Genomic DNA, 21,192 nt, shown 5'->3' with positions numbered 1-21,192 from the left:
CTCATTTATGGCATGTATGTTTTCATACATGTCTGTGTTTTGAGCTGCCATGTTCAGTGAGCAGCTAGTTTGGGCCAGACATCGTCAGAACTAGGACTCCAGCAGTGAATTAAAAACCGTGTGCGTTCTTTATCCACTGCCATGTAACAAATCACTGCAAAGCTTAGTGACTTCCCAGTGAGCAGGTCACAGTCCAGTTTCTGTGCTTTGCAGCAGGTGGGCCTGGTTCAGGGCCTCCTGAGGACGCAAACATGGGAAGGCCCCCCAGGGCTGGATGGCAGGCTTTCAGACTCACCTGGCTGGTGGGGACAGGCCCAGGTCCCTGCCGTGTGGACCTCTTCACGGCCTGGCTTTCCTCAGAACACCCTCTGAGAGCGAGAGCGCGGGATGTAGCCCGGGGCCTTTCGCGCCCCGGTCTCGGAAGCCGCACACCTTCAGTTCTGTTTGCGAGAGTGAGCTGCGAAGTCCTGCCTCGCTCAGGGGCTGAGCAGGAGTTGCCCCCTCTGCCTCTTGAAGGGAGGAGGATGGAAGAATTTGTGGACCCATTTTTAAACCCACGCAGCCTGTCGGACAGTAGTGAGCAGGGGAAGGAGACCAGAGTGCCCGAGTTGTCTGAGGAGGGGGGACGATCGTGTGTGAACAGGGTGGCCAGCGAGGTGACACCAGGAGGGTGACCTGGAACAGAGACCCGGAGGCCGGAAGAGAAGTAGCCACTCGGAGATAGATCAAGGGTCGTGTCAACAAGCGGAGATAAGGGAGAGAGAGGGCCGCATCAGGGAGGACCCCGGGCTCAGGCCTGAGCAGCTCGAGGCCAGAGCCTGTTTCCTGAGCTGAGGAGGGCTGTCAGGGCAGGGAGCTAAGAGACGGGCCTCAGCCCTGTTGAGGTGGATGAGCCCATGGGGTGTCCAGGGGACCTGTGAGGTCAGCAGCTGAGTGTTCCGGCCTGGATCCAGGAGAGGCCTCACTCAGCTCAAGGTGGACTTGGGTCGTGGGCATACAGATGGTGTTTAAAGGCACAGACAAGGTAAAGTCACCAGGCAGGTGCCCGTGGAGAGATAGGGGGTGCAAGGGTAGAGCTGTGGGGTGCCTCGCATTCCAAGGTTGAGAAGGGGCGCAAGGGACTGACTAGTAACCCCAGGGAGGGCGGGGCCTGGTGCCCAGGGAGAGACATGCTTGGGGTGGGGGGAGGGCAAGGAGAGGAGGGGGCTTGGTAACATGGGTTCCTCAGAGCTCCCTGGGAGCTGCCCTGCGAGCGGGGCACACCGCCTGCTTGCAGAGAGCTGGAGACTGGGCGGGGAGGGGGACAGTAGAGGCCTCTCCCAGGGAGCTCTCAGAGACCCTCAGTGGGCGCTGCAGGGAGCCCTGGAGGAGGAATCTGCTGGTTCCCTTTGTGCGATTTTAAGGTGAGAGAAGGGAGAGGACGTGCTGGCTGAGCTGATGGGGGTGAAGCCATATGCAGCTGGTTCGCTGGAGAGGAGCAGGAATGATGGCAGGTGGTCCTGGAGCCAGTGCAGGGGGTGGCCCAGCCCTGGGGAGGGGTCGTGACGAAGACAGGGGCGAGGGCGCTGGCCACGGGGGACAGGGAGCCAGCAAGCCAGCACCTCGAGGCTGCCCCTCGGCTGCTTTGAGGTCATGTCTGGGAAAGAAGGCAGGACCTGGGTGAGAGTGGGCCGGGGGGAGATGTGCCAGAGAGAAGGGTGTGAGGTGTGAGAGCTGGAGGGCGGCTCGGAGCCCAGCAGGCCCTCTCCCGCACGTCTCTGGTGACAGAGCCGCCTTGCGGTGTGAGGGGCCGTCCCCCAGAACAGCCCGCGGGCCTGCGCCCCGGGAGGAGCCCCGCGGGGGGCTGGCCCTCCCAGCCCTCCCAGCCCTGCTGGCCCTGCTTGCGCCTGTCTGTGCGTGTTCAGACCAGCCTGGAAAACGGAGGGCTGGGGACCTGCGAGGATGGCGCTCCTCGGTGAGTAACACAAGTGGTGACCGCTGAGGTGGACCCAGAGGCTGCGGAGCTGAAGGATTTCTTTTTCTTATTTTCCTTCAGCCTGGCTGATGGAGGCACAGATGTATTGTTGTAATTTTCGGACTTTGTCTCTGACTCCATCGGCCCACCCTTGTGAATAACCTCATAGGATTGCCTCCCATCCACGCTAAGACCTGAATGTCACCAGGCCATCTAGGGAGTGGGTTCTCCTCCTGCCTGTTTCTTCAGTACTGCTCGCTTAAGAGATGGCAGTGTCTCATAAGCATGGCCCGTTTATCCACAGTTGGGGCTTCCATGTAAACTTGTGTTCAGTTCCTGATAGACTTGAGCTGCCCTGAATGTCGCTGACGAGACGTGGTCCTCTCGTGCCCAGGTGCAGACCCTGAAGGAAAAGGACTGGGAGCGCGCGCAGCAAGCCAGCGTGCCGGCCAACGTGGCCCAGGCGTTCGAGAGTGACGCAGACTTGTCTGACGGCGGGGGCGACAGGGCCACCCTCTTCAGCTCGGCCGCTCTGCTGTCGCCCAGCGGGCAGGGCGATGCCGAGACTCTGACTGTGATGCTTCAGGAGCAGCTGGACACCATCAACGAAGAGATCCGGTGGGTGAGCCCGAGCCGAGCTCCCCAGAAACTCGGCTTCTCTGAGGAGCTGTCTTCTCCTTAGAGAAGGCTGAGTGTTCCATAGTAAGGAAACTGACTTCAAGTCTGCTTCAAGAATTTTCAGTTCTGAGATTGCCCTTGATTATAGAGCTCAGTCAGCCAGGGCTGTGGGGGGCGTTGTGGGGTGTCCCCCCACCAGCTCTGAGCCCCAAGGTGGGTGAGGTGCCGTGACAGTGTCCCCTGCGGCCCGTGCACCCTCCAGCACTGAAGGTTCGCCCTCGTGTGTCCCTCGGAGCCTCCCACATTCTGGTGAAAAGCCACCTGAAACAGAAAAGCTGGGGTTTTGGGGTGGCAAATTCCCCCTCAGATCTGCATTTTCCTTTTGAACTTAATACAGTGTGAAGGTTGGCTTGTTGTACGACAGTGGTCCAAGGACATGTGTTTGAGTTCTTCTCAACTCATCAGTGTCTGTGAGATGTTTTCTGTAGACACCGTCTGGGCTGTTATAACAGTTTACAAACGGGATAGAATCCAAAGGCCCGCCTCATGGCGAGCAGGGGCCTTGGGTCTGGGTGCGGCCAGGTGGCTGGGGGCCCCGAGGCCAGCCTGGTGCCGCACCCGCACAGCTCTGCCTCCTGTCCCTTGTCCACGTTCAGAGTGGCCACAGGCCGGTGACCCTGCACAGGACCTGGCAGAGCTGCTGCTCAGACTGTTCTTGTCACGTCAGCCCAGGCCGAGGTGCCCGTTCCTGTCAGCCGAGTGCGGGGGGCCCGGGGGAAAGGCAGGGGTGAAGGGCACAACCAGCAAACGCAGGTGGTGCCGCCTGCACGTTTGACGCTGAGACAGACTGCTTTGTGGGCCGTGTTTGAGCACAGACAGCTCAGAAAGATTGTCTTTCCCCCTCCCCCAGGAAATACGGAACGGTTACATATTAATATGTTTATTTTTACAGCATGTTGTCAGGTAAAAGTGATTTTTCCTTAGGTAACATGTTGACTTGAGGTAAATGGTAAATTCTTTCCATCAACTTGTTATCAACAGTGAAAAACTTTCAGGGTGGATAAGGAGAAGTGAAACTGGAGAGGTGACGACCTGCGAGAATCTTGTATTTTATTTTGAAAATCATGTTATATGCATAATCGAATATTTAAACTGCTATATAAAATCATCCGCGAGACATTAGGGGAGAAGAGCAGTAACTGTGAATTCTAGGTTAATGCAGCACATTGACATGAGTCCAGAAACTCACACAAAGCTGGTGGAGAACTTCATCAAGTGATGCATTTGTACATAGACAACCTAAAAAATAAAAAAATCAATTCAGCACTTCATCTGGTCTAGAGACTTGTGTTTAGAAACTCCAGCTTGTTCGTGGCTCACTGTTTTGATTGTACAGAGTTCCTGATTCCCAGCGGAATAGACTTGAGGCACTGCCGTGCATCTCTGCCCTGAGAGCAGGGAAGGTAAAGGTTGTCAACTTCAGGTTATCTCCTCACAGGGAGAGAGGCGCCACCCAGGCCCCGTCAGAATGTTAGAGTAAACCAGTCAAATCAAACGAGAATGATCAGGGGCCACTTTGTAAGACTCAAGGATAAGTTATTCTAAGTTTGAGAATATTGAAAAGAGGGAAAGTTGAACCTTTTTGCTGAGATGTTAATTGAGCAACTGTTCCTGGAATATGCTAATCGTGACACAGAATGCAAGCCCACATTTGTTGTCCAGACACGTTCCTCTGCTGACAAAGGCAGGTGACGGGTTTTATTCTATTTTAGGTTGATCGAAGAAGAGAAGGAGAACACGGAGCAGCGGGCCGAGGATACTGAGAGCAGGGTGGGCAAGGGGAGCTTAGGCAACCTTCGTTGTTGTAAATCCTCGAGCTCCCTCAACCTGTGTCCCGCCTCCTCGCTCGCCAGCTCCTGCCCGCCCAGCAGTGGGCGCGCCAAGCCCCCAAGGAGGCGGCACAGCTCGGCGCGGAAAGTAGACCAGCGGGACATCAAGACTCTGGTATGTGTCTGCCTCCTCCCTGCCACGTCCCTCCCCCAGCACACTGGCTTTCTTTTTTGTTTGTTTGTTTTTTGTTTTTTCTGTTTTTACCCAGAAGAAACTCAGGTACATTTGCTACGCTTAGAGGTCTAAGATTTTTAAAAACTGCCTAGTCTTGAATCATTCCATACTCGCACAGCAACAAATTAGTCTTGATATTTGGACCACCGGCTTAGCACGTCATCATGAACTCAGCCAGGGCCTGCCTCTGTAACGTTGGGCCCGGCCTGTGCTGGACACAGCAGGTGCAGGGAAGTTTCTGTTGTCACCGAGTAGACAGCCTTGTGAAAGTAACCATAGGCAGCTCTCCTGGCGTGTGAGACCCACGCAGCACATTTTTCATTGGGGAGACCTGGCTGCAGGCTGCAGGCCATGCGGTGGGAACAAAGCCAAGAATCTAAACTGGTCTGCTTGCTGCTGGACCTGGCTGCACGCTCAGGCCAGCTCTGGGTGTGAAACCAGGTTAAAAGCCTGGTGCCCCAGGGCCCCAGGGAAGAAGTTGGGCTTCCTCACTCTTCTGAGTCTAAAAATGGGATGACGACCTAGGGCTTTTGGTGACAGAGTGTGCAGCTCTGAAGCGCATGTTCCTGCTTTCTTCCATGTTTAGCTTAGGTTTCCTGAGCGCATTGCTGTTTACCCTGTGAAATCATGTCTACAACACTCTGCTTTGTAACTGCACTTGTATTATCACTTTTTTTGTTACCACCCATTTCATGTTAGCTGCATTGTTAGTCAGCATATAATTAAATTAACTGTGAATCATTTTAGCAGCATGTGAAGTGATAACTGGTCTATTTTGTGGTCTTTTGACACATTGGTTTTATAATATGCATCACTGGCCAATTAGTTGATAGTGTGTATTCTTTGACGATTTCTCTGTGGTTTCATGCTTGATTTCTTTCCGAGTATTTGTAAAAGAACAGTTCTGTATATTTTTTCTTGTTGCTGGAGTTCTCTGACGGTGTGTCTGCTTTCATCGTTGGTTTTGATTTCCTGTCTCATCCTGTTGTCTGCTTCGTTGTCATCAATCCAGACCCCAGCTTCCCACAACCGCACCCCCCCGAGGCTGTAGTTTACCCATCCATCTCCCCTCCCCCGTCCTCCCACTTGCTCTGGTCATAGCAGTCTGGGGTCCACAGCGTGTGTCCCCTTAGTCGGGTTTCTGCTTTGTCTTCATGTCTCATTAAATGGTGTTTTTCCCCCATAGCACTAAGTTTGAATTATTGTTATCACTGTGCAGTTACAAGCATAATGTAGATGGATGATACACTACAGAACCTGTGTAATTCATAACTGAGATTATGCTTACCTGAAGAAATGATCCTCTTATGTGTAGAATTAATGGACTTTTGACACAACATCCTTTCTGTGTTGGTGCTTGTATTTGAGACTGTAAATCTCATCAGCTTTTGCATGCTTAATGTCTCTACCAGACTCTTTTACAAAGTATCTTCTATGGTTCATAAAATGTGAAGACTCCACCTGCTGTTATGCTAGCTTTCATTCTTACATATTTTCATAGGGTACCTGCTTTAATGAATTTATTTTCAGAAGTTTGAAATCAAATTCTAGGTAACGGTTTTACATTAATGTCCAACAGGTGGTTAGATTTGTTCAGTGTTAAAATAGGTATTACGGCAACTTCCTCGTCAGTTAAATTACTATTTTAAAGTATAACATGTTTTTTTTATTAAGAGAAACTAACTTATAGAGAGGTTTGGCTGAGAACAGACAACTGTTAAGGCCCTTTGTTGTACACAGTGCTGTGCTTTAACAAATCATGATGTTGTAATAGAATTGTATCTTCCTGAGGAATAATGTATAGTGTTTCTCTAGTAAATCTTGAATAGCTTATTTAACTAATGTGGTCCAACAAATTGTTCTGTTTCCAGTTACATGTTCTCTAAATCTACATCTCACTTATATGTTTGCCGTCATTTTTGCTTTACTGTCTTTGCCTATATTGATTCTTGAATTTTTAGCTTCAAAGTCGCAATAAATCTGGTTTCTCTTCATTTCTCTGCATGCATCTATCAGTCTAGTGAGTTAAGGAAGCATCGTCGAAAGGTAAACTATTTAGTAATTTAGCATGCCTTTGTTTCTCTGTGAAGTATTAGAGTCCTTATCGTGTTAGTGAATGAACACTATGTGGTTACGTACTGGTGGATGATTGACATTTTAATAGAAGTAATGAAACTCACCCACCACTTAAAATATGCTGATGATGCAATCAATCCATCCTAAAGGAGATCAATCCTGGGTGTTCATTGGAAGGACTGATTTTGAAGCTGAAACTCCAGTACTTTGGCCACCTCACGCGAAGAGTTGACTCATTGGAAAAGACCCTAATGCTGGGTAGGATTGGGGGCAGGAGGAGAAGGGGACAATAGAGGATGAGATGGCTGGATGGCATCACTGACTCGATGGACATGGGTTTGGGTGGACTCCGGGAGTTAGTGATGGACAGGGAGGCCTGGCGTGCTACAATTCATGGGGTCGCAAAGAGTCAGACACGACTGAGCGACTGAACGGAACGGAACTGAACTGAACTGAACTGAACTGATGGTTCTGTTGGAAATAGGTCATTGGTTGGGACAATTGTAACAGTTTGCCTTTCTCCCACTTGGTTGCCTTCTAATCATCTCATGCTTATTTATAATAGACATAGTATTATTTATTATTTTTAAAATTTTCTTTACTTATTTTTTTGGCCATACTGCACAGCTAATGGGATGTTAGTTCCCCAACCAGGGATCAGACCGGTGTGAAAGTGAAAGTGCCAAGTCCTCACCTCTGGACCACCATGGAATTTCCACGTAGTGTTTTCTTAAAAGAAATGACTGAATCAGAGCCATAGATATTAGATTTGGGGGAAGCCAATTTAATGACGGTGGGTAGCAGTGTGCAGGAGACTCTGTGTGCCAGGCACCGTGTCCAGTGCTTTCTGAGCCCGTCATCTAATCCCGCAGACACCCAGGTGAGGTCCAGGCTGCTGTTATCCCCATTCAGCAGATATGGACACTGAGGCTTAGAGAGGCCGGGCACCGTGCCCAGGCTCGCATACCCAGCGGTGCGGTGCAGACTGGTCTGATCAGAGCCTGGACACTTAACCGTGGTGCCGTCCATCCCGCTTTCCTCCAGAGGCCCTCCTGTCCATCACAGCAACCCTGATGGAGGGAGCCTCAGGAGGGAGCTCGCTGCCTCTCCCCTCGGGTCACTTGGATGAGCCCCTGTTGTTGGAGTCCAGTGGCCCGAGGGCTGGCCTTCCTTGTCCCTCTCCTGCTCCCAGCCCGCTGATGGAGCACTCCTGGGGCCTTCCCACAGGACTTGGGCAGCCGCGCTCCGGTTCAGGCAGCTCAGTGCCCAGGAACCCTTCTGCCGGGCACAGCAGAGTAGCTCCGTCACCCTGAGGTTGGTGACCTGGGTGTGCCGCTTGCCCGCTTTGTGGCCTGCTTTGCCCTCCTGTTAAATGAGGACACGGTACTGCCCATCCGACTCACGTGGGCACCCGTGGGGCGGGCTCCCATCCTGGCGGAGGGTGCCAGGCTGGGGACCCAGAGGCCTTTCTTAGGACAAGGCCCGGGGGAAGGGCCTGGCCGTGGTCCCTGACTTTGAGGCAGGTGTTTGTCTGCATTCAGTCCTAGTCAGCCCAGGTGTGTCACTTCCCTGCTCTGTTCTTTGTTGTTTTCTGATTTTTATAAATGCTTCTTTTAACTTGAATTTGAGATTGATCCCTCTTCAGTTCCATGTGGATAATTTCTAGCTTTTGTAGCCTTCTGTTGTCTGAGGGTGGTTGTTAGAGATCAGGGGAGAGTGCACAGTTTATCCAGCTGCTGTTAAACGAGTTCAGCTGTATTTTGCAGTAAGTCACTTTGTTGTCACCAAGCTCCTGTGGAGCTGCAGTGGATCAGTATTCTTTACAGAATCCCATTACAAAGCCACAGGTTAGTTGGTTAAAACGACGCACTCATTGTTTATAAAAATACTTTCCATGCATGCTTCCTAAAACCTCCCCTGGCTGAACCACACGCCCACATGTATAAGTGAGACCTGTCTGGACCCTGAAGGGGTTTATCTGTTCCCCACACTGTTGCCACCACTGTTTCCTGTCCTCAGACCCAGGACCAGCGGAAAAGCTGGGCGTCCAGGAGAGATCTTTTTTTTTTTTTTTAATTAGCTTATTTTTTAATTGAAGGATAATTGCTTTACAGAATTTTGTTCTTGTCTGTCAAATCGCAGGAAAAATCAGGCATAGGTACACATATATCCCCTCCCTTTTGAGCCTCCCTCCCATCTCCCTCCCCTCGAGATTGATAGAAGAGTATCTCTTAGTGAAGACTTCAGTTGAGTTCAGTCGCTCAGTCGTGTCCGAATCTTTGCAACCCCATGAATCGCAGCACGCCAGGCCTCCCTGTCCGTCACCAGCTCCCGGAGTCCACCCAAACCCATGTCCATCGAGTCAGTGATGCCATCCAGCCATCTCATCCTCTGTCGTCCCCTTCTCCTCCTGCCCTCAATCCTTCCCAGCATTAGGGTCTTTTCCAATGAGTCAGCTCTTCGCATGAGGTGGCCAAAGTGTTGGAGTTTCAGCTTCAACATCAGTCCTTCCAATGAACACCCAGGATTGATCCCCTTTAGGATGGACTGTTCGGATCTCCTTGCACTCCAAGGGACTCTCAAGAGTCTTCTCCCACACCACAGTTCAGAGGCATCAGTTCTGTGGCGCTCAGCTTTCTTCACCGTCCGACTCTCACATCCATACACGACCACTGGAAAAACCATAGCCTTGACTAGACGGACTTTTGTTGGCAAAGTAGTGTCTCTGCTTTTAAATATGCCATCTAAGTTGGCCAAAACCTTCCTTCCAAGGCGTAAGCGTCTTTCAGTTTCGTGGCTGCAGTCACCATCAGCAGTGATTTTGGAGCCCCCAAACATAAAGTCTGACACTGTTTCCACAGTTTCCCCATCTATTTCCCATGAGGTGATGGGACCTGATGCCATGATCTTAGTTTTCTGAACGTTGAGCTTTAAGCCAACTTTTTCACTCTCCTCTTTCACTTTCATCAAGAGGCTCTTTAGTTCTTTTCCACTTTCTGCCGTAAGGGTGGTGTCATCTGCATATCTGAGGTTATTGATGTTTCTCCCGGCAGTCTCGATTCCAGCTTGTGTTTCTTCCAGCCCAGCGTCTCTCATGATGTACCCTGCGTCTAAGTTAAATAAGCAGGGTGACAAGGACACACAGCCTTGACGTCCTCCTTTTCCTATTTGGAACCAGTCTGTTGTTCCATGTCCAGTTCTAACTGTTGCTTCCTGACCTGCGTACAGGTTTCCCAAGAGACAGGTCAGATGGTCTGGTATTCCCATCTCTTTCAGAATTTTCCACAGTTGATTGTGATCCACACAGTCAAAGGCTTTGTTTGGCATAGTCCATAAAGCAGAAATCGATGTTTTTCGGGAACTCTCTTGCTTTTTCGATGATCCAGCAGATATTGGCAATTTGATCTCTGGTTCCTCTGCCTTTTCTAAAATCAGCTTGAACATCTGGAAGTTCACGGTTCACCTATCGCTGAAGCCTGGCTTAGAGAATTTTAAGCATTACTTTACTAGCACGTGAGATGAGTGCCATTGTGCGGTAGTTTGAGCATTCTTTGGCATTGCCTTTCTTTGGGATTGGGATGAAAACTGACCATTTCCAGTCCTGTGGCCACCGCTGAGTTTTCCATATTTGCTGGCATATTGAATATAGCACTTTCACAGCATCATCTTTCAGGATTTGAGATAGCTCAGCTGGAATTCCATCAGCTCCACTAGCTTTGTTCGTAGTGATGCTTCCTAAAGTCCGGTGGACTTCACGTTTAGCAGATGATTCTTAAAGAGCAGAATAACTGGGGAAAGCTACTAACGGACGGGGTGCTTGATGTAAATCCCGAGCAAGTAAACATGCCAAGCACCAATGGAAAGGCAAGTCCTCGGTCTCGCTCTCTGTCTGGTTCTCGCCTTACCATCCAGTCTGTGCGGGGCTGTTGGGACCTGTCAGCAATGCACCATGTAGATCTGAGTGGCCGTGAGGGTCGTGTGAGCTCCCAGAGTGCAGAAGAAAGTTTTGACCTCACCGATTGCCCGGAAATGCTGTGTTCCCTCCCTCCCAAAACAAGGCTGTCTGTCTAAGGCTTCCTTTCCCCCTTAGAGATCCTCCGACGGCTCCCCAAGCCACGAGGAAGACCTGGCTAAGGTGATCGAGCTCCAGGAGGTCATCGAGAGGCAGTCAGGGGAGCAGAGCCAGTCGAAGGAGTGCCTGGCAAACCTCTCTGCCTACGTGAGAGAGCCGGAGGAGGACCCGGACACGGCCAGGAAGGAGCTCCTCGCGTCCGAGGAAGCGAACAGACAACCACAGCGGGATGTCCGCGAAGTGAGTGACAGCGGACGTGTCTGTTGTCCTGAGGTGGAATGTGGGTCCCTTGTTCTCCGGCTGATCTGAGCTTTGGGATGGCTGCGTGAGTAGGAGCACAGAGCGCTGGCGAGACCGCGACTGGCGGCCTCCCCGCCTCTGCGTCGAGATCTCTGGGGTAGAAGAGGCCTGGTCCAGGCGGTCCATTGGCAGTGGAGCAACACGAGGGCATCCCTAGCGCTGTGCTCACCCTGGGTGTGGACTCCTCATTTCTACAAGTTCTAGGGTGCCCAGTGTGTTCCTCTTTGAAAAATTCATTCATCCATTCATTCATTTATTGGAGTCTAGTTGCTTTCCTTTTTCTTGGAGAAGGCAATGGTACCCCACTCCAGTACTCTTGCCTGGAAAATCCCATGGATGGAGGAGCCTGGTAGGCTACAGTCCATGGGGTCGCTAAGAGTCGGACACAACTGAGCGACTTCACTTTCACTTTTCCCTTTGATACACTGGAGAAGGAAATGGCAACCCACTCCAGTATTCTTGCCTGGAGAATCCCAGGGACAGGGGAGCCTGGTGGGCTACCGTCTGTGGGGTCGCACAGAGTCGGACACGACCGAAGCGACTTAGCAGTTAGCAGTTGCTTTACACTGCTGTGTCAATGTCTGCTGTACAGCAAAGTGAATCCGTCATATATATATATATATATATATATATATATATATATATATATATATATTTATATTTATATTTATATTTATATTTATATTTATATATATATATATATATATATATATACGTGTGTGTGTGTGTGTGTCTACATATATCCCTCTTTTTAGATTTCCTACCCATTTACTTCACCACAGAGCCCTGAGTAGACTGCCCTGTGCTGTAGAGTAGGTCCTTACTCGTTGTTGACTTTACGCATAGTCTCAGTAGTGTACATACGTCAACCCCAGTCTCCCAGTTCATCCCCCCCACCTGCCTGTCGAATGTATACCTGATGATGCTGAAATTTCCTTCGGGTTCACTCAGGCGAGTCTGGTGACGTCTGTGGAGCCCGTTCTCTCGGAGAGATGGGAGCCCGCTGTGTGGGCCCTGCTGAGGCAGCTTGCCTGGCCGTCTTCTCTAGTTTTCTGAGGTTCTGCTCCTTGAGGGGATGTGTGACATTGATACCGGCGGTCAGACAGGTCGAGTGGCGTTTGCTCACCCTCAGAGCCTCAGGCCCGTGCTGTGTAACCATGTAGAGTCATGATGTTTCTGGTGGTCGTGTCTGCGGCTGTCATGATTGATGAGAAACTGCCTAACGGTCATTGTGAAAAGAGAAGAGTGCTGAGGGTTCGGGCCTCCTCCTGTGAGCCTCACCTCTCCTTTGTAGGCAGGCAGACAGCGCCCACCCTGCCCCACCCCTCCCCCGTGAGACCGTCTCAGACAGAACCCCTCCGACATGTGCTACAGCAGGTGTCCTTGTTTAGTAGCTTGGTGTGAGTAATTCTCTGTGAGAGCTCAATGTGAGAACTCAAAACAGAATATTTGCACGCTTGTATAACCTTTTCCCACTACTCTTTGGCAACAGGAGGAGATTAGGTGGCAGAGTTCAATATGTAGAGAATTCTGGGAAAAGCGGCCTTGAGACCTTTCACTTTTAATGTCAGGCCTTTGCCCACATTGGTTACTTAGTAGTCGACTACGGAGGGACCTGCAGTGGATTTTGACCTGGCGGACGGGAGTTGCACCAGCAGCAAGTTCTGGTCCTGGTTTGACCCTTTCATACATGTGGTGTAAGTCTGCTTTAGAAGAATTAGGCTTGAGAAGGCTGCTTCCAGTTGTGTTAAACTTTGACTTCTGTTTCCACTCATTACTGTTACTTGAATTCTGAGGAAATTGCATGAGAGTTTTCCGACTTTTACCCGAGGAAACGAGCCTCAGAGGTCCCTGTTGGATCTGTCGAAGGTCCCTCCCTCTTGTGGATCCAGTCCGCCTGTGTGGTGTAGCAGACAGAGGTCGTGACTTCATGCCAGATACCATTCCTCCTGGAATTCATGCAATAACAGGGTAGTTTAGTATACTCTTTGCTGTTTGGGTTGATTATGTTGAAGAGAAGCTTGGGAAACCGAGTGGCCAGACAGAACGTTAATACAGACATATGGGTGCCAATCGTGGCAAATGTGACATTTTAAGTAGGCACGTTTTTGCTCACGTCCGAGGAAACTGCCGTGTCTAGGACTTTAATTTTGAGGACGCTAACTTTATTTTTGAGTTGAAACTTAGGATTTAGTCCAACTTTTTTACGCGTACGTGTATCGGAATGTTCCATGATAATGACTTACCTTTTCTACTCTGCAATGCCCGGTGTAGGCCATGGTCCAGAACACGGACGTGGAGGTGCGAATCACTACCCTTGAGAGATGCTACCTTGCCGCCCAGCGCGAAGCCACCTCTGTGCACGACGACCTCAATGATAAACTTGGAAATGAAATCGCAGATAAGGATTCTATGCATCGACAGGTAACGGCTTTTACTGAACTGTGTCTGACTTTTATAGTGGTGAATTCCTGAGGAAGGAAGGTAAACACCTTTTCATGTGACTCCCACGTTGTAAGGCACCTGCCCCCTCACACTGTGGTCCTGAAATGGTTTTGGAACAAAGCGTTGATAGATCGCTTTATGTCTTCCCATTTTCCTTTTTCTGGCTACGAGTTTCCTTTTAAGGCATGCTTTTTTTTCTTAAAAGAACCAATTTTGATAACTTGTGGCCTACTGTGAGGCCCAGCACAGTACTAATTAGCACCGTTTTGATTGAAATCATCCTGCGAGTAAATGGATACACATACCCATCATTTTATAGTGAGAAGAATTCTCATTGGAAGTTTAAGTACCTTTGTATTTTCGCCTCATTTATGGCATGTATGTTTTCATACATGTCTGTGTTTTGAGCTGCCATGTTCAGTGAGCAGCTAGTTTGGGCCAGACATCGTCAGAACTAGGACTCCAGCAGTGAATTAAAAACCGTGTGCGTTCTTTATCCACTGCCATGTAACAAATCACTGCAAAGCTTAGTGACTTCCCAGTGAGCAGGTCACAGTCCAGTTTCTGTGCTTTGCAGCAGGTGGGCCTGGTTCAGGGCCTCCTGAGGACGCAAACATGGGAAGGCCCCCCAGGGCTGGATGGCAGGCTTTCAGACTCACCTGGCTGGTGGGGACAGGCCCAGGTCCCTGCCGTGTGGACCTCTTCACGGCCTGGCTTTCCTCAGAACACCCTCTGAGAGCGAGAGCGCGGGATGTAGCCCGGGGCCTTTCGCGCCCCGGTCTCGGAAGCCGCACACCTTCAGTTCTGTTTGCGAGAGTGAGCTGCGAAGTCCTGCCTCGCTCAGGGGCTGAGCAGGAGTTGCCCCCTCTGCCTCTTGAAGGGAGGAGGATGGAAGAATTTGTGGACCCATTTTTAAACCCACGCAGCCTGTCGGACAGTAGTGAGCAGGGGAAGGAGACCAGAGTGCCCGAGTTGTCTGAGGAGGGGGGACGATCGTGTGTGAACAGGGTGGCCAGCGAGGTGACACCAGGAGGGTGACCTGGAACAGAGACCCGGAGGCCGGAAGAGAAGTAGCCACTCGGAGATAGATCAAGGGTCGTGTCAACAAGCGGAGATAAGGGAGAGAGAGGGCCGCATCAGGGAGGACCCCGGGCTCAGGCCTGAGCAGCTCGAGGCCAGAGCCTGTTTCCTGAGCTGAGGAGGGCTGTCAGGGCAGGGAGCTAAGAGACGGGCCTCAGCCCTGTTGAGGTGGATGAGCCCATGGGGTGTCCAGGGGACCTGTGAGGTCAGCAGCTGAGTGTTCCGGCCTGGATCCAGGAGAGGCCTCACTCAGCTCAAGGTGGACTTGGGTCGTGGGCATACAGATGGTGTTTAAAGGCACAGACAAGGTAAAGTCACCAGGCAGGTGCCCGTGGAGAGATAGGGGGTGCAAGGGTAGAGCTGTGGGGTGCCTCGCATTCCAAGGTTGAGAAGGGGCGCAAGGGACTGACTAGTAACCCCAGGGAGGGCGGGGCCTGGTGCCCAGGGAGAGACATGCTTGGGGTGGGGGGAGGGCAAGGAGAGGAGGGGGCTTGGTAACATGGGTTCCTCAGAGCTCCCTGGGAGCTGCCCTGCGAGCGGGGCACACCGCCTGCTTGCAGAGAGCTGGAGACTGGGCGGGGAGGGGGACAGTAGAGGCCTCTCCCAGGGAGCTCTCAGAGACCCTCAGTGGGCGCTGCAGGGAGCCCTGGAGGAGGAATCTGCTGGTTCCCTTTGTGCGATTTTAAGGTGAGAGAAGGGAGAGGACGTGCTGGCTGAGCTGATGGGGGTGAAGCCATATGCAGCTGGTTCGCTGGAGAGGAGCAGGAATGATGGCAGGTGGTCCTGGAGCCAGTGCAGGGGGTGGCCCAGCCCTGGGGAGGGGTCGTGACGAAGACAGGGGCGAGGGCGCTGGCCACGGGGGACAGGGAGCCAGCAAGCCAGCACCTCGAGGCTGCCCCTCGGCTGCTTTGAGGTCATGTCTGGGAAAGAAGGCAGGACCTGGGTGAGAGTGGGCCGGGGGGAGATGTGCCAGAGAGAAGGGTGTGAGGTGTGAGAGCTGGAGGGCGGCTCGGAGCCCAGCAGGCCCTCTCCCGCACGTCTCTGGTGACAGAGCCGCCTTGCGGTGTGAGGGGCCGTCCCCCAGAACAGCCCGCGGGCCTGCGCCCCGGGAGGAGCCCCGCGGGGGGCTGGCCCTCCCAGCCCTCCCAGCCCTGCTGGCCCTGCTTGCGCCTGTCTGTGCGTGTTCAGACCAGCCTGGAAAACGGAGGGCTGGGGACCTGCGAGGATGGCGCTCCTCGGTGAGTAACACAAGTGGTGACCGCTGAGGTGGACCCAGAGGCTGCGGAGCTGAAGGATTTCTTTTTCTTATTTTCCTTCAGCCTGGCTGATGGAGGCACAGATGTATTGTTGTAATTTTCGGACTTTGTCTCTGACTCCATCGGCCCACCCTTGTGAATAACCTCATAGGATTGCCTCCCATCCACGCTAAGACCTGAATGTCACCAGGCCATCTAGGGAGTGGGTTCTCCTCCTGCCTGTTTCTTCAGTACTGCTCGCTTAAGAGATGGCAGTGTCTCATAAGCATGGCCCGTTTATCCACAGTTGGGGCTTCCATGTAAACTTGTGTTCAGTTCCTGATAGACTTGAGCTGCCCTGAATGTCGCTGACGAGACGTGGTCCTCTCGTGCCCAGGTGCAGACCCTGAAGGAAAAGGACTGGGAGCGCGCGCAGCAAGCCAGCGTGCCGGCCAACGTGGCCCAGGCGTTCGAGAGTGACGCAGACTTGTCTGACGGCGGGGGCGACAGGGCCACCCTCTTCAGCTCGGCCGCTCTGCTGTCGCCCAGCGGGCAGGGCGATGCCGAGACTCTGACTGTGATGCTTCAGGAGCAGCTGGACACCATCAACGAAGAGATCCGGTGGGTGAGCCCGAGCCGAGCTCCCCAGAAACTCGGCTTCTCTGAGGAGCTGTCTTCTCCTTAGAGAAGGCTGAGTGTTCCATAGTAAGGAAACTGACTTCAAGTCTGCTTCAAGAATTTTCAGTTCTGAGATTGCCCTTGATTATAGAGCTCAGTCAGCCAGGGCTGTGGGGGGCGTTGTGGGGTGTCCCCCCACCAGCTCTGAGCCCCAAGGTGGGTGAGGTGCCGTGACAGTGTCCCCTGCGGCCCGTGCACCCTCCAGCACTGAAGGTTCGCCCTCGTGTGTCCCTCGGAGCCTCCCACATTCTGGTGAAAAGCCACCTGAAACAGAAAAGCTGGGGTTTTGGGGTGGCAAATTCCCCCTCAGATCTGCATTTTCCTTTTGAACTTAATACAGTGTGAAGGTTGGCTTGTTGTACGACAGTGGTCCAAGGACATGTGTTTGAGTTCTTCTCAACTCATCAGTGTCTGTGAGATGTTTTCTGTAGACACCGTCTGGGCTGTTATAACAGTTTACAAACGGGATAGAATCCAAAGGCCCGCCTCATGGCGAGCAGGGGCCTTGGGTCTGGGTGCGGCCAGGTGGCTGGGGGCCCCGAGGCCAGCCTGGTGCCGCACCCGCACAGCTCTGCCTCCTGTCCCTTGTCCACGTTCAGAGTGGCCACAGGCCGGTGACCCTGCACAGGACCTGGCAGAGCTGCTGCTCAGACTGTTCTTGTCACGTCAGCCCAGGCCGAGGTGCCCGTTCCTGTCAGCCGAGTGCGGGGGGCCCGGGGGAAAGGCAGGGGTGAAGGGCACAACCAGCAAACGCAGGTGGTGCCGCCTGCACGTTTGACGCTGAGACAGACTGCTTTGTGGGCCGTGTTTGAGCACAGACAGCTCAGAAAGATTGTCTTTCCCCCTCCCCCAGGAAATACGGAACGGTTACATATTAATATGTTTATTTTTACAGCATGTTGTCAGGTAAAAGTGATTTTTCCTTAGGTAACATGTTGACTTGAGGTAAATGGTAAATTCTTTCCATCAACTTGTTATCAACAGTGAAAAACTTTCAGGGTGGATAAGGAGAAGTGAAACTGGAGAGGTGACGACCTGCGAGAATCTTGTATTTTATTTTGAAAATCATGTTATATGCATAATCGAATATTTAAACTGCTATATAAAATCATCCGCGAGACATTAGGGGAGAAGAGCAGTAACTGTGAATTCTAGGTTAATGCAGCACATTGACATGAGTCCAGAAACTCACACAAAGCTGGTGGAGAACTTCATCAAGTGATGCATTTGTACATAGACAACCTAAAAAATAAAAAAATCAATTCAGCACTTCATCTGGTCTAGAGACTTGTGTTTAGAAACTCCAGCTTGTTCGTGGCTCACTGTTTTGATTGTACAGAGTTCCTGATTCCCAGCGGAATAGACTTGAGGCACTGCCGTGCATCTCTGCCCTGAGAGCAGGGAAGGTAAAGGTTGTCAACTTCAGGTTATCTCCTCACAGGGAGAGAGGCGCCACCCAGGCCCCGTCAGAATGTTAGAGTAAACCAGTCAAATCAAACGAGAATGATCAGGGGCCACTTTGTAAGACTCAAGGATAAGTTATTCTAAGTTTGAGAATATTGAAAAGAGGGAAAGTTGAACCTTTTTGCTGAGATGTTAATTGAGCAACTGTTCCTGGAATATGCTAATCGTGACACAGAATGCAAGCCCACATTTGTTGTCCAGACACGTTCCTCTGCTGACAAAGGCAGGTGACGGGTTTTATTCTATTTTAGGTTGATCGAAGAAGAGAAGGAGAACACGGAGCAGCGGGCCGAGGATACTGAGAGCAGGGTGGGCAAGGGGAGCTTAGGCAACCTTCGTTGTTGTAAATCCTCGAGCTCCCTCAACCTGTGTCCCGCCTCCTCGCTCGCCAGCTCCTGCCCGCCCAGCAGTGGGCGCGCCAAGCCCCCAAGGAGGCGGCACAGCTCGGCGCGGAAAGTAGACCAGCGGGACATCAAGACTCTGGTATGTGTCTGCCTCCTCCCTGCCACGTCCCTCCCCCAGCACACTGGCTTTCTTTTTTGTTTGTTTGTTTTTTGTTTTTTCTGTTTTTACCCAGAAGAAACTCAGGTACATTTGCTACGCTTAGAGGTCTAAGATTTTTAAAAACTGCCTAGTCTTGAATCATTCCATACTCGCACAGCAACAAATTAGTCTTGATATTTGGACCACCGGCTTAGCACGTCATCATGAACTCAGCCAGGGCCTGCCTCTGTAACGTTGGGCCCGGCCTGTGCTGGACACAGCAGGTGCAGGGAAGTTTCTGTTGTCACCGAGTAGACAGCCTTGTGAAAGTAACCATAGGCAGCTCTCCTGGCGTGTGAGACCCACGCAGCACATTTTTCATTGGGGAGACCTGGCTGCAGGCTGCAGGCCATGCGGTGGGAACAAAGCCAAGAATCTAAACTGGTCTGCTTGCTGCTGGACCTGGCTGCACGCTCAGGCCAGCTCTGGGTGTGAAACCAGGTTAAAAGCCTGGTGCCCCAGGGCCCCAGGGAAGAAGTTGGGCTTCCTCACTCTTCTGAGTCTAAAAATGGGATGACGACCTAGGGCTTTTGGTGACAGAGTGTGCAGCTCTGAAGCGCATGTTCCTGCTTTCTTCCATGTTTAGCTTAGGTTTCCTGAGCGCATTGCTGTTTACCCTGTGAAATCATGTCTACAACACTCTGCTTTGTAACTGCACTTGTATTATCACTTTTTTTGTTACCACCCATTTCATGTTAGCTGCATTGTTAGTCAGCATATAATTAAATTAACTGTGAATCATTTTAGCAGCATGTGAAGTGATAACTGGTCTATTTTGTGGTCTTTTGACACATTGGTTTTATAATATGCATCACTGGCCAATTAGTTGATAGTGTGTATTCTTTGACGATTTCTCTGTGGTTTCATGCTTGATTTCTTTCCGAGTATTTGTAAAAGAACAGTTCTGTATATTTTTTCTTGTTGCTGGAGTTCTCTGACGGTGTGTCTGCTTTCATCGTTGGTTTTGATTTCCTGTCTCATCCTGTTGTCTGCTTCGTTGTCATCAATCCAGACCCCAGCTTCCCACAACCGCACCCCCCCGAGGCTGTAGTTTACCCATCCATCTCCCCTCCCCCGTCCTCCCACTTGCTCTGGTCATAGCAGTCTGGGGTCCACAGCGTGTGTCCCCTTAGTCGGGTTTCTGCTTTGTCTTCATGTCTCATTAAATGGTGTTTTTCCCCCATAGCACTAAGTTTGAATTATTGTTATCACTGTGCAGTTACAAGCATAATGTAGATGGATGATACACTACAGAACCTGTGTAATTCATAACTGAGATTATGCTTACCTGAAGAAATGATCCTCTTATGTGTAGAATTAATGGACTTTTGACACAACATCCTTTCTGTGTTGGTGCTTGTATTTGAGACTGTAAATCTCATCAGCTTTTGCATGCTTAATGTCTCTACCAGACTCTTTTACAAAGTATCTTCTATGGTTCATAAAATGTGAAGACTCCACCTGCTGTTATGCTAGCTTTCATTCTTACATATTTTCATAGGGTACCTGCTTTAATGAATTTATTTTCAGAAGTTTGAAATCAAATTCTAGGTAACGGTTTTACATTAATGTCCAACAGGTGGTTAGATTTGTTCAGTGTTAAAATAGGTATTACGGCAACTTCCTCGTCAGTTAAATTACTATTTTAAAGTATAACATGTTTTTTTTATTAAGAGAAACTAACTTATAGAGAGGTTTGGCTGAGAACAGACAACTGTTAAGGCCCTTTGTTGTACACAGTGCTGTGCTTTAACAAATCATGATGTTGTAATAGAATTGTATCTTCCTGAGGAATAATGTATAGTGTTTCTCTAGTAAATCTTGAATAGCTTATTTAACTAATGTGGTCCAACAAATTGTTCTGTTTCCAGTTACATGTTCTCTAAATCTACATCTCACTTATATGTTTGCCGTCATTTTTGCTTTACTGTCTTTGCCTATATTGATTCTTGAATTTTTAGCTTCAAAGTCGCAATAAATCTGGTTTCTCTTCATTTCTCTGCATGCATCTATCAGTCTAGTGAGTTAAGGAAGCATCGTCGAAAGGTAAACTATTTAGTAATTTAGCATGCCTTTGTTTCTCTGTGAAGTATTAGAGTCCTTATCGTGTTAGTGAATGAACACTATGTGGTTACGTACTGGTGGATGATTGACATTTTAATAGAAGTAATGAAACTCACCCACCACTTAAAATATGCTGATGATGCAATCAATCCATCCTAAAGGAGATCAATCCTGGGTGTTCATTGGAAGGACTGATTTTGAAGCTGAAACTCCAGTACTTTGGCCACCTCACGCGAAGAGTTGACTCATTGGAAAAGACCCTAATGCTGGGTAGGATTGGGGGCAGGAGGAGAAGGGGACAATAGAGGATGAGATGGCTGGATGGCATCACTGACTCGATGGACATGGGTTTGGGTGGACTCCGGGAGTTAGTGATGGACAGGGAGGCCTGGCGTGCTACAATTCATGGGGTCGCAAAGAGTCAGACACGACTGAGCGACTGAACGGAACGGAACTGAACTGAACTGAACTGAACTGATGGTTCTGTTGGAAATAGGTCATTGGTTGGGACAATTGTAACAGTTTGCCTTTCTCCCACTTGGTTGCCTTCTAATCATCTCATGCTTATTTATAATAGACATAGTATTATTTATTATTTT

The 21,192-nt window shown here is 50.5% G+C and overlaps 1 protein-coding gene across 3 annotated transcripts in view; it reads left to right on the top strand.

Moving 5' to 3' along the window:
• LOC145505864 (uncharacterized) overlaps positions 1-21,192 on the top strand; it is a 92,029-nt gene that overhangs the window by 31,831 nt on the left and 39,006 nt on the right. For all 3 annotated transcript variants that reach the window (XM_081488998.1, XM_081489009.1, XM_081488990.1), the window contains 6 exons: positions 2,349-2,572; positions 4,345-4,576; positions 10,803-11,024; positions 13,359-13,508; positions 16,242-16,465; positions 18,238-18,469. In XM_081488998.1, coding sequence (XP_081345124.1) covers positions 2,349-2,572; positions 4,345-4,576; positions 10,803-11,024; positions 13,359-13,508; positions 16,242-16,465; positions 18,238-18,469 — 1,284 coding nt within the window. The remainder of the gene's footprint in view (positions 1-2,348; positions 2,573-4,344; positions 4,577-10,802; positions 11,025-13,358; positions 13,509-16,241; positions 16,466-18,237; positions 18,470-21,192) is intronic.

This window comes from Giraffa tippelskirchi, chromosome 1 (assembly GCF_054371585.1).
Source record: "Giraffa tippelskirchi isolate mGirTip1 chromosome 1, T2T-mGirTip1v1.2.pri, whole genome shotgun sequence".
NCBI lineage: Eukaryota > Metazoa > Chordata > Mammalia > Artiodactyla > Giraffidae > Giraffa > Giraffa tippelskirchi.
This window is presented reverse-complemented; position numbering and strand designations above follow the sequence as displayed.